The following is a 12,188-nucleotide window of genomic DNA, read 5'->3' on the forward strand; positions in this document are numbered from 1 at the left end:
GTGTTTCATCTGTGGCCAATTCTGTAGGAATAAGCTTGAGAGAAACATTGCAAGAAGATATAAACCATCATGCACCACCCAAAAAAGATCACTTTTCCTTGTGCAAGTACTGTTACTGAGGCCAGTTCTGTCACAGCAGTGCCCATTGCCTGTCCCTGCCTGCGCTCACAGCACTGACACACAGCAGGACGGTGACCAAGCTGCCCGAGCACTCAGGCCTTGCACCAACACCAGGGATGAGAAGGAGAGTGTGGGAGTGGAACCAGAACAGCTCTGGAAGAACAAGCGCTGCTGCTCCATGGCAGGGCTGCCACGATGGACTCTTTTCCCTTCCACCCATCACAGGAACTGTCCCTGCAGCTCCAAACAGGCTTTGCAGGAAGGATACCATGAAAATAAATCGCGACATGACCCTTTATTTTGTTTAAATACATGAGATCATGGACAGTACTTATACAAGAAAAGCAGGCAGTGAATGGGGGATGACAACATTATCACAATAAAACCACCATCAACAAGAAAAAATAAAGATGAAAGGCTGGTTCTGTAATTAGTTACATTAAAACTCTTATGTAGAAAAAGATGGGCAGTTTATTGCTTCAGAAAACACTAAGTCAAGAGTTTCCACAGGGCATCTTTGAGCTGCTGGTTCCTCATGCTGTAGATGAGGGGGTTCACTGCTGGAGGCACCACTGAGTACAGAACAGACACCACCAGGTCCAGGGAGGGGGAGCAAATAGAGGAAGGCTTCAGGTGGGCAAACGTGCCAGTGCTGATGAACAGGGAGACCACGGCCAGGTGAGGGAGGCAGGTGGAAAAGGCTTTGTGCCGTCCCTGCTCAGAGGGGATCCTCAGCACGGCCCTCAAGATCTGCACATAGGACACCACAATGAACACAAAACAGCCAAATGCTAAGCAGACACTGACCACAAGAAGCCCAAGTTCCCTGAGGTAGGAGTGTGAGCAGGAGAGCTTGAGGATCTGGGGGATTTCACAGAAGAACTGGCCCAGGGCTTTGCCCTTGCACAGGGGCAGTGAAAATGTATTGGCCGTGTGCAGCAGAGCATTGAGAAACCCAGTGGCCCAGGCAGCTGCTGCCATGTGGACACAAGCTCTGCTGCCCAGGAGGGTCCCATAGTGCAGGGGTTTGCAGATGGCAACGTAGCGGTCGTACGACATGATGGTGAGAAGAAAATACTCTGAAACAAGCAAGAAACAAAAAAAGAAGACCTGTGCAGCACATCCTGCGTAGGAAATGACCTTGGAATCCCAGAGAGAATTAGCCATGGATCTGGGGACAATGGTGGAGATGAAGCCCAGGTCGAGGAGGGCGAGGTTGAGCAGGAAGAAGTACATGGGGGTGTGGAGGTGCTGGTCCCAGGCTATGGTGGTGATGATGAGGCCGTTGCCCAGGAGGGCAGCCAGGTAGATGCCCAGGAAGAGCCAGAAGTGCAAGAGCTGCAGCTCCCGTGTGTCTGTGAACGGCAGGAGGAGGAACTGGGTGGTGGAGCTGCTGTTGGACATTTGCTTTTCCTGAGCATGGGGCGCTGTCATGAGGAAAAAAAGAAGTGCCTGTGGGTCAGTGCAGAGTGAGGGCAGCTGCTCTGTCCCTCTGTCTTGCTCCAGCTGCCCTGGGCTGGCACCTTTCTGAGATGGAGCCTGATCACACTCCCATGTTACCCTGAAAAGCCACCAGGCACTGCTGAGAGCAGAGGGATCCACCTCAGACCATGACAGGTCTCACCCTTTCCTAAGGTCTCAGCACCCAACGTTTAGCCCAGGACACACACAGCTCATTCCCCAGCCCCACAGACTGCATTGCCCACAGCCCACAGGTCAGAGCAAAGCTGGGACACGTGTGCCCATGGACACACCTGCAGGAAAGGACCCACAAGCTCAGGCTGTGACTCTGCAGCTGAAACTGCCATCCCCAGAGAGCCTGACAGCAAGAACAAGATCCCAACAGCAGTGACCCAGAGCAGGGCAGCAAGAAGGAGAATGCGGTGAGGGTGGGTGTGAGAGAGGCCAGGGCAGAGGCAGCCGGGCACTCAGACAGCGTCACCCTTCCCCAGCTGTGCAGCACCTCCCAGACACCAACACTGCCGGGCAGCTGCTCTCAGCCCCTGTGCTCTGCAGAGGAACTGGAGCTCTGGCTGCACAGGAGCTGCTTCATGCCTTGGAGCCCCCGGCCCTGAGGGCAGAGGCTTTGCTGGGTGGGACAGGAGGCCAGGGGGCTGCTCACAGGAGGGATCTGCACTGCAGGGGGTCACAGGGACTTTTCTCTGTTCTCCCTCCCATAACCATTCCGGGTTTGGTTTCCTCTCATTTCTGATCATTTCCCTGCTGCCTGGAGATTCTCCCCTGGGAGGTGTTTCCCTGTCCATGTCTCTTCCCTGTCAGTGCTCACAGACCATCCCACCCTCTGTGCCCTCCCCCTGGCCCTACAGATCCTGCCTGTTCACAGGGCACTGCCTGGGGGCATCTTCCTGTCTGCAGGCTGGAAAACAGGACAGGTCAGACTAAGGCTGACGGGTCCAGCCAAGGTGATGCAGGTGCTGTGCACAGGCAGAGGGGTGGGGAAGGGATGTCATGAGCCTTCTGGCAGATGGACTGATCACTCACAGTTGCAGTTCAGGAGTGTCAGTGACTTGTTTAAGCATGAGAGCTCATTTTCATTTTATTCTTTCCTGCACCCCCCACCCCTTGGGAGAGGAAACTGAAAAGACAGGCTCAGGAAAGCTCCTTATCTGTCTGGTAATCCTTGCATTGATCTTCTCCTTGAGGCATCCCCTTGGAAAAATGCTGGGGGTGATCTGGATGTGTGAGCAACCCTGACCCACACAGCACCCTCTCCACAGCAGAGGCACCTTTCTTGCCCAATAGGGTTTGCTCCTCCACCACAGCTTCTCCCCTCAGTGTTGTTGGGCTCTCCCGGTCAGGCTGAGCGCTGACCCTGGCAGGCGGCAGAGTCCCTGCCCGGCACAGCCCTGGGGTGCAGGGACCCTGCTCTGCAGGACAGCCCTGGGCACCCCTGCCTGCACATTTACATTTACACCGCACAGCCACCCTGGGGAGAACGCAGCATTCACGTCTTGTCACTCTGACAGTGCAGAAGGCAATCCCTGCTCTGCAGCACATCCTCTCCTCTGATCAGAGAATCTCTGAGAGCTGTACTTACATCTCTCGCAGCCTCTGTAATGTGACAGCTTTCTGAGATCCTACCAAGATTTGCAGATGCAATGCCCTGCAGCCACAGGCTTCATATCTGAGAGGATTTCATTTCCAGTGAACTCTCAGCATCCTCCCAGCCCAGACTGCGTTTCCCTCTCTGTGCCTGGCTCCTGTGCCCTCGGTGCTGCAGGCAGAGCCCTCAGCCCTGCTGCGTGTGCAGAGGAGCTGCTCCTGGGCAGAGCTGTCTCTCTGCAGCGCTGCCGCTGCCATGAGCTCCCTGTGTCCCAGGAGCCCAGCCCAGCTCAGCAGCACAGGAGCAGCACATGATGTCCCTTTCTCTGTCCCCTCTGGGCTCCTCCAGGTGTCCCTGGGGCTCCAGTGGCACAACTTTGAAGCTGAAGTAATCAATGATATTGATTCTCTCTCCTCTTCAGAGACACTTCTTTCCAGCATTGTATTTTTCATGTTAAAAAATAAATTGGTATGACAACCATATTTCTTGTCCCATCATTAGACAGGACACAAGGAATGTTACAGCAAAGTATCTAATTTCTCCAGGCTAGGGGAGGAATATCTTCAGTTGAATGAACTTAGGCATTTTGTTCTGGTTTTACACCCCTAGGTTAAGAGAGACATTCATCAGTCTCTGGCCATGTCATGTCTGTGCTCTGATTCAAAGCCTTTGCACACATGGGCTCTTGGACACTTGGTACCAGGTTTCCTGTGGCAGGTCAGAGCTGGGCTGGTGCCACAGCTGGGGTGGCTCAGCCCAGATGTGAGGCAATGTCCTCAGCCACGGACCTGACTGGGGGAGCTGGAGCTGTCAGTGCTGCAGACAGAGCTGTGACACGGATGGAATGAACTGCCAGGCAGGGTGGCAGGAGTGAGTTCATCTGGTCTCAAGGACAGCAGCCGCCAAGCACAGCAACAGTCCAGATCAAAGCTCAGTCCAGACCTGTAAGGAAATTCAAGGGCCCCATAATGAGATGTTACTACTGCAGGAACAGTTAAAGGACAAACAAAGACACTGTGTGGACACTGATGAATTTAATAAGAGGTGAGAATCCCTATGTCCTCTTGTTCTCCCTCTTCACCAGCAAGGTCTCTGAGATCTCCGTGGCTGGAGTCAGAACAAGCAGCAGTGGATGTGGATCAAGTCAGGGGTCACTGGAACTAACACAATCCTCTCCAGTCTATGGGACAGCAGGGGCAGCATCCCAGGAGCTGGGACAGCAGGACGATGTCACAGTGAGGCCACTCTCCACCATCTGTGAAAGCTGATGGAGACTGTGGGGACTCCCTGACCACTGGCAGCTCTCACACAGTGTGTGCACTTCTCAAAATGGCCAGTGGGTGAGCAGGGGAACTAAGGGCTGTGCCCCAGAGCATGTCCACTGGGACCCCATTTCTGGGTGTCTGGAAGAGAAGGTGACGGGGTTTACCCAGGGCGGGTTGTGCCTGTCCATCCTCTTTGCTTTCTGTGAGGAAAGGACACGGTTGTGGACGTGGGGAGAACATTGATGGTCTGTTACCAGTGGTGGTCTGTTACCTGGAAGTCAGCAAGGCATTCAGCATCATCCCCCACAATATTCTGTGTCACTGTGTGTGTAGATGGGTAAAAACAATCTGGATGGTTGGGCTTGGAAAGGTGCTGTAGAAAGGGAGAAACTTTCCAGTCCTGAGGACAGTCCAGCACTGGAAGCTGTTTCCCAGGAGTGCGCACCCACTCTGTCCCAGAAAGTGACCAAGATGTGTTTGGATAAAGCCCTGAGCAATCTGGTCTGACCCTGCTGTGAGCAGGAGGTTGGTCAAGACACCTCCCGAGGTCCCTTTGAGACTGAATGACACTGTCCTTTCATCCCCTTCATGTTCTAAAATTAGACAAATCTCTCAGGTTCTCCCTGACCACAGAAATGATTCACATGAGGTGCAGGGCTGCTTTACAAGTGCCCCCAAACAGCCCTGACCACATCTTTTGCATCCCTTTTCATTTGCCCCCACTCAGGGTCTTCTTTTTCTGCTCTATTCATGCCCACCTTGTCGATTCTTTCAGAACAGGTTACTGAAGAGGTTTCAGCATCCACGCACAGACTTTGAACATCAGCCATGCAGCAATAATTCACTCATAATTCATTCAGAAGCGTGTAGCTGTGAAGGGGACAGTGGGCTCAGTTCTGTGTCTGGAGGTGACAGCCCAGCAGCAGGGACATGGCTGGGAAAGAACCTCTGCCAAGGTACCCACAGGCCCTACCCAGGAAGAGAGACAGGTTGTCATGTCCATCCCACCTGAGTACATGATATGATATCGGCAGGAACATGGTCGTGTCTACCAGAGAAGCTGAAAGGCCAGCAGCACTCATGGGATTTAGAAGATCATGGTGAGGTTGCTTCTCTCTGGTCAGGTGAAAGACCACAAGAAGCCTAATGGGTTGAGTTCCCTTCATGAAGGGCAGTATATGAGGTGGCTGAGCTTTCCTTGGTAACAGGAAAAAGCAGCAGAGGAAAAAAAAGTAAAAAAGTACAATTTGGGAGGTGGTGGGTGGATATCAGGAGTAAGAAATGTCACTGTAAGAGCAGTGCTGTGATGCAAAAGGTCAGCCAGAGGGAGCTGGATCAGCCCATGGTTTGTGTGCCAAAGAGCAGCCAGTGAGGGTGCAGACACAGCAGTGAAGGTGCAGAAATGCTGGGTGAGAGCAGGTGGGGAAGCGAGATGGGTGTCTGCAGCCTGCAGGGAAAGAGGGGCAGGGGTAGCACCGTGTAGAACAGCCTGAGGTGGAGATGGCAAAGGGCGCTGTAAGGCTGGAAGGGACCCACAGAACCCAGGTCTCTGTCCCCTTGGCCAGGGCAGTTGTCTCTGCCACTGAGGCCCAGGAGAAGACATGTTGTCCTCATGGCACTGGGGCCTCGGTGCCTCCTTGCAGCCCCATGGGGAAGCTGGAAGTCGTTGTCCCAGTGTTGTCCTTCCCTGGGCCTTGCACACCCACATCCCACGGTCCCAGGAAGAGCCCTGAGCCATGTGTTTACATCTCATCAGTACAATGAAAACATAGATTTTTGACCTAGTGTTTCATAGAATCATTTTAATTTTTAAGTTTCATTTCATTTAATTATATACATAGTAGTAGTAGTATATTATACTATTTTTATTGTCTTATTAAAATGCTATTTCTGAACCCACGTGTTTTTCCATTTCCTTTGGTTATCTTCCATATCGCACTTAATAGGTCGGGGGAGTACGTGAGCAGCAGTTGTGGTCTTAGTTGCTGGCTGGGGTAGAACATTGAGAGGGAAGGACAGTAGTGGCTCAAGAACTCTTGAAAATCACTTTCCAAAATGGTGGCTTTTTGTTTGTTTGTTGTTTTGTTGTTGTTGTTGTTGGTTTTGTTTGTGTTGTTTTTTTTTTTTTGTAGTGGGAAACAGCATGAGAAAGGAAAACCATCAGACACTGCAGCTCTGGAGGTCCAGAGTGGAGCTCAGGATAAAGAAATGTCATTCTGAGCGCAGTGCTGTGGTCATTCAGAAGGACTCTGGATCAGCCATGGCTTTGTGTTTCAAGAACAGCTGGTGAGGATGGAGAGACAGCAGCACAGGTGGGGACACACTGGGCTGAGAACAAGGTGGGGAAGCACATGGGGTGTCTGCAGCCTGTGGGGAAACAGCCACAGGCCTGGGACAGTGCAGGATGGACTGTGGTGGACATGGCCAAGAGCGCTGGCAAGGCTGGATGTCCCTGCAAGAGCCAAGGTCTTTGTCCCCTTGGCTATGGCTGATGTCCCTGCCACCGAGGGCTAAGAGGAGACACATGGTTGTCACGGCCATGGCACCCCATTGCCTCCTTGCACCCCCAGGGAGTGTCACACCATTGTCCTGCACTGGGCATCGCACTCCCCACAGCCCCAGGAAGAACCTGAGCCACACATGAGGGACAGGATCTCCCTTCCCAGGGGCAGGGGCTCAAGGCTTGGCCATTGTCCTTCATCAGACAAACCAAGGGCTTTCTCAGCATCAGAGCTGCTGCACTTTGCCTTTGCCTGATGCAATCACTGCCTCCAATTATCTGCTCTAACGAGTCCCTGGGGAGGCTTTGCCAGTAACAGCCCTCAGTGGGGCCCATTAATACTTCAAGGTACTTTGGAGTTTGTTCTGACTTGGACTCTTGAGCAGGTTCTTCAGTCTGTCCTTGGTATCTGAGGTTCATGGACTCAGCACCAAATGCGCCACGGGGCTCATTAAAACACAGAAAGCCCTAACGAGCAATGTTTCTTTCTGTAATTTCCTTCAAATCTTCCAGACTTGCAGAACTAACTGGAGAGGTTTCAATGGGACACTTAGTGATGAAGATTTCAAAGAAGATTTCATAAAGGAGGGTTTTTCTTTCCAGGGTGTTTTCTATCATTTTTCAGTGTATGGAAGAAGTGACAGCAGCATTCTACACTGGACATTGATCCCGAGGGTCTCCTGAAGACATCTGGACAGGCAGGAGAACAGTCCTTGAGGCTGGACACTGTATGGACAACCTGGCTCCTCACCCCCACCCCCAGTCTGCCGGTTCCCTCATTGGCCACCACAGACTGCATCACTTTTCCTACATCAGTTTAATAAACAGCAAAACACTTTCCTCAGCTGTGTGTGTAAGCTGGATCTGGTGAGGTCCAGCATCCACAAGGGACACCCACACAAGAACTGGTTTAGACAGAGAGATAGGGGAGGATCGAAATAAACACAACGAACGTGTTGACTGCCATGTTAATTAGAGCTCTGAAGAATGGGGCAAGTTTGTAACTCCCTGAAGCTCAAAGCAGAAACCAGACAGCTGAGAGGCCACTGAATGACCAAAGAGCAAGTGGAGGAGAAACCTGAGAGCACTGGGAAGGGCAAACGTGCAGACAGTGCTGGAAAGTTGTCCTTGGACAGGGACATTTAATCAGGAGAGGTGGGAACTCCTGAATGACGAGGGAGATGAAATAATAGAGTGTTGGTAATAGAAGTACAGGGGAAGACCAATATTTCTTCTCCTTCCCGTAGTACATCTTTCATCAGCTGTCTCACCGTAAACAGCCAGGGCCATTTTAGGGGCCCAGTGTACCTGAGGTGCTGGCCTGGGATTGGCATCGGTCACACAGGACCTGGGGAGACCAGAGCACCTTGCAGTGCAGGTGGAGCCTGGGCAGGGGTTCCCGGGGCATCTACACTGGCACCAGGTGTTTGTGTCCCTGGAGATGAAGACATTTGTGTCCTAAACCCATGCCCAGTTCTGGAGAACTCTTTTATTTTTAAAGAAAAGAAACCCCGCCAAAGACTTATTTTAATTTTCATTGACATCAACTGACATCTGATGGGCCTGCAGGCATGAAGCCAAGATCATGTTGTGTCTTGCACAGCGCCCCATGCCCTCTGAACCTTCCCTGCCCAGGACTCCTCACACGTTGCCCAGAGCGAGTCACACTGAGGGGTTGGCTGGTTCACGGGCTGAGATGTTGGTTTAGATGGTCACCTACAGCACAGGTGGATCCTGCCCCATCATCGCCTGCTCTGCTCCAGTCTGAAACAGAGCCCAACATCACAATGGGATCATGAGAGAACTGAGGTTGAAGGGACCTCAGGAGTCTGCAGTCCAACCTGTCACCAACTGGTCACACCAAGGTGTTCAAGCCTTGATTCAATCAGAGCTTTAGCAGGACTAGAGAAGTGATCATCCCTTTGTACTGGGCACTGGTGAGACTGCACCTTGAATCCTGGGGTCAGTTTTAGGCCGCTCATGGCAAGGAAGACATTGAGGTGCTGGAGAGAGTTCAGAGGAGGGTGACAAGGCTGGTGAAGGGTCTGGAGCACCAGTCTGACGAGGAGCGGTTGAGGGAGCTGGGGCTGTTCAGCCTTGAGAACAGGAGGCTGAGGAGAGACCTTATTACTCTCTACAGCTGCCTGAAAGGAGGTTTTATCATGGAGGGTGTTGGTCTCTTGTCCCAAGTAGCAAGTGATAGGACAAGAGGAAATGGCCTCAAGTTGCACATGGAGAGGTTTAGATTGGATATGAGGAAAAAATTCTTCACGGAAGCCACCAGTGATGTTCCTTTGGACTCAATCCTAGGCCCAGGTCTGTCCAATATGTTTATCAATAGTCGGGATGCAGGAATTTAATGCACCATTAGCATTATGCACCATCCTCGGAGGTGCTGATGACTGTCCTGAGGGACAAGGAGCCTTGCAGAACGATCTAGATAGATTGGAGCATTAGGCAATGATCAACGGCATAAAATCTAACAAGTCCACATGCCGGATTCTGCACCTGGGATAAAGTAATGCCAAGCACAATTCTAAATGGGGAGAGGATTGGCTGGAGAGCAGCCCTGCAGAAAGGAGCCTTGGGGCGCTGGTTGACAGGAGGCAGAGAGCGGCTCTCCTGGATGGAGTCCTCAGGCCTGGCTCAGAGCTCATCGTGCTCCAGGCACAGCTACTGAGCACAACCATGCTGTGCTGTGCTGTGCTGCTCTGTTCTGTACGCTCACAAGGAGTCCAATAAAGATGTGACTGTTCGACTGAAATGCCAGAGAGGTTTTAGATCCAAAAACAGTTTCAGGGACACGTACACAAAGGATACAACTGGAAACAGATTTTTAAAATTAATTTTTTAATATTTATATTTATTTTATTAAAATTACAAATGTTAATAGAAGAAGGAGAAGGAGGAGAGCTGGCTCCTGCTGCAAGCTTGCCCTGGGAGAAAGAACCCGAGAAAGCCAGGGCACGAGTGGTGCCTTGGAGGGCAAGAGCAGTGGGCATGAACCGAGCCAAAAGGGCCCAGAGGAGCTCTGACAGGTGGTCATGCTCAATGCTGCAGAGGAAGGCAAAAAAACCCCGGGGACCAGGGCCAGTCTGCCCCGGGGGAAAATTCCTTCCTGACCCCAACACTGGCGATCGGCTGTTCCCTGAGCATTTGAGCAAGACCTGGCTCCTCGGCCCACAGGCTGGTCATGCCTCCCAGAAGACCACAGAATAATAGAAGGATAGAAATAGGATGATGATGTCTTCTCTCTTCTCTCTCTTCTCTTCTCTTCTCTTCTCTTCTCTTCTCTTCTCTTCTCTTTCTCTTCTCTTCTCTTCTCTTCTCTCTCATCTCTTCTCTTTCTCTTCTCTTCTTTCTCTTCTCTTCTCTCCTCTCCTCTCCTCTCCTCTCCTCTCCTCTCCTCTCCTCTCCTCTCCTCTCCTCTCCTCTCCTCTCCTCTCCTCTCCTCTCCTCACCTCACCTCTCCTCTCCTACCTCTCCTCTCCTCACCTCTCCTCTCCTCTCCACACCTCTCCTCTCCTCTCCTCCTCCTCTCCTCTCCTCTCCTCTCCTCTCCTCTCCTCTTCTCTTCCTCTTCTCATCTCTTCTCTTCTCATCTCTTCTCTTCTCTTCTCTTCTCTTCTCCTCTCTTCTCCTCTCATCTCCTCTCTTCTCCTCTCTTCCTCCTCTCTTGTTCCTCCTCCTCTTCCTCCTCCTCTTCCTCTTCCTCTTCCTCTTCCTCTTCCTCTTCCTCTTCTTCCTCCTCTTCCTCTTCCTCCTCCTCCTCATCCTCCCCTTCCTCCTCTTCCCTCCTCCTCGTCCTCTTCCTCCTCCTCCTCATCCTTCTCTTCATGTTCTCCTCTTCCTCTCTTCCTTTCTCTTCTTTCTTCTCTCTCTCTTCTGCTCTTGCCTCACCTCTTCCCTCTCTCTCTCTCCCTCTCCCTCTTCCTCTCCCTCTTCTCCTTCCCCAGTGAAAATCACTAGCACTACATGCTGGGGAAATCCCTGACAAACACTTGGAACCTTGCCAATTTAGCCATTTGCTCCATCACCTTATGCCAACGACGCATCTACCTTCTGGTGGCCGGGAGAGCACCGGGCCCCCTTCAAACCACTCTGCATTCCACTTCCTACAGCTGCTGACCCTAGCTCCCCACTCCATCAGGACGGTGAGCTCTGCAGTGCTCCTCAAGAAGGCATTCCCTTCATTTGGCTACTGCTATCCAGCTGAAAAGGATGATCATCCATCAGATGAACCTGGAAGGTTGTCCTGCTGGGAGATGGCCTTGCAGCAGAGAAACTCCAGCCCCTCCTTCAGCCCCTGTCAAGGGATTCCACCGGCTCCTCAAGGACTTCCTCTCCGATGTCTTCAGGCTGCCTCCAGGCCAGCTCTGGCAGCAGACACGGGACGCTGCTCCCTTTTATACTGCCCCGGGGCATTGTGACATCAGCATTGCCCCGTGGTCGCATTGTGACATGGAGGTGACATGGGCCCCCAGTGTCCCACCCCACCCACTGCCCATGCACCCAGCACTCCTTGGAGAAGGACTTCGGGGTGCTGCTGGCCCCGAGGCTGTCCTTGTGCCCAGGAGGCCCAGGGCGCTGTCCCTGCTCTTGGTGGTCACGCACTGGGCATGGCTGAAACCACCTGGGAATGGCGGTGGCATGAAATTACTGAGGAGGTTATTCACATACAAAGGAACTTCTTCTCTTTGCCTTTAAAGTTACTAAAAGAAACTATGAAAAACAATCCTCTAGTACATGATGGTAATGAATTGCTCTGCAAAAGTGCTGCCATGGGTGCAGGAACCTGCCAGCCTACGTCCATTCCATTAAAGAATCTCAACATTTTGGTGCCGGCTCCATGTGTTTGGCATGTGGCCTCTGTCACCTCCTAGATGTCCAGGTAGGAAAACAGGTGGGGGAGCAGGTCTCAGCTAAACCCCAGGGGCACCCTGCTATGGAAAGCATAGGTGTGAAAGCATAGGCACAGCCTCTGGGCTCAGGCACCAGGTTCTGTGGGCTGGCAGATGGCTGCCTGACAGCTCAGACATGGTAATTATCCCTAATTCAAGCACTCGGGTAATGCAAGGTGGTGCCGTGTTGGAAGCGCTTCATTAACTGCAGAAGAGTAAAGACAAGCCACGGGCAGATCCTCTGCTGCAAAGGGTCTTCACATCCTTTGGTCTCACCGTGAACCTGTGCCCTCGCATTCTGGATTTAAGTGACTCCAATTAGACTTAGCTTATTCTCC

At 52.1% G+C, this 12,188-nt stretch overlaps 1 protein-coding gene across 1 annotated transcript; it reads right to left on the reverse strand.

The window, feature by feature from the left end:
* Positions 1 to 419: 419 nt before the first annotated feature.
* Positions 420 to 1,524, reverse strand: LOC135577997 (olfactory receptor 14J1-like). The gene has a single exon (XM_065048156.1). It carries the CDS (start codon positions 1,522 to 1,524, stop codon positions 610 to 612), a length of 915 nt encoding a protein of 304 aa, XP_064904228.1. The 3' UTR covers positions 420 to 609.
* Between the last annotated feature and the right edge of the window lie 10,664 nt (positions 1,525 to 12,188).

Source organism: Columba livia, unplaced genomic scaffold, assembly GCF_036013475.1.
Source record: "Columba livia isolate bColLiv1 breed racing homer unplaced genomic scaffold, bColLiv1.pat.W.v2 Scaffold_2083, whole genome shotgun sequence".
Taxonomy (NCBI): domain Eukaryota; kingdom Metazoa; phylum Chordata; class Aves; order Columbiformes; family Columbidae; genus Columba; species Columba livia.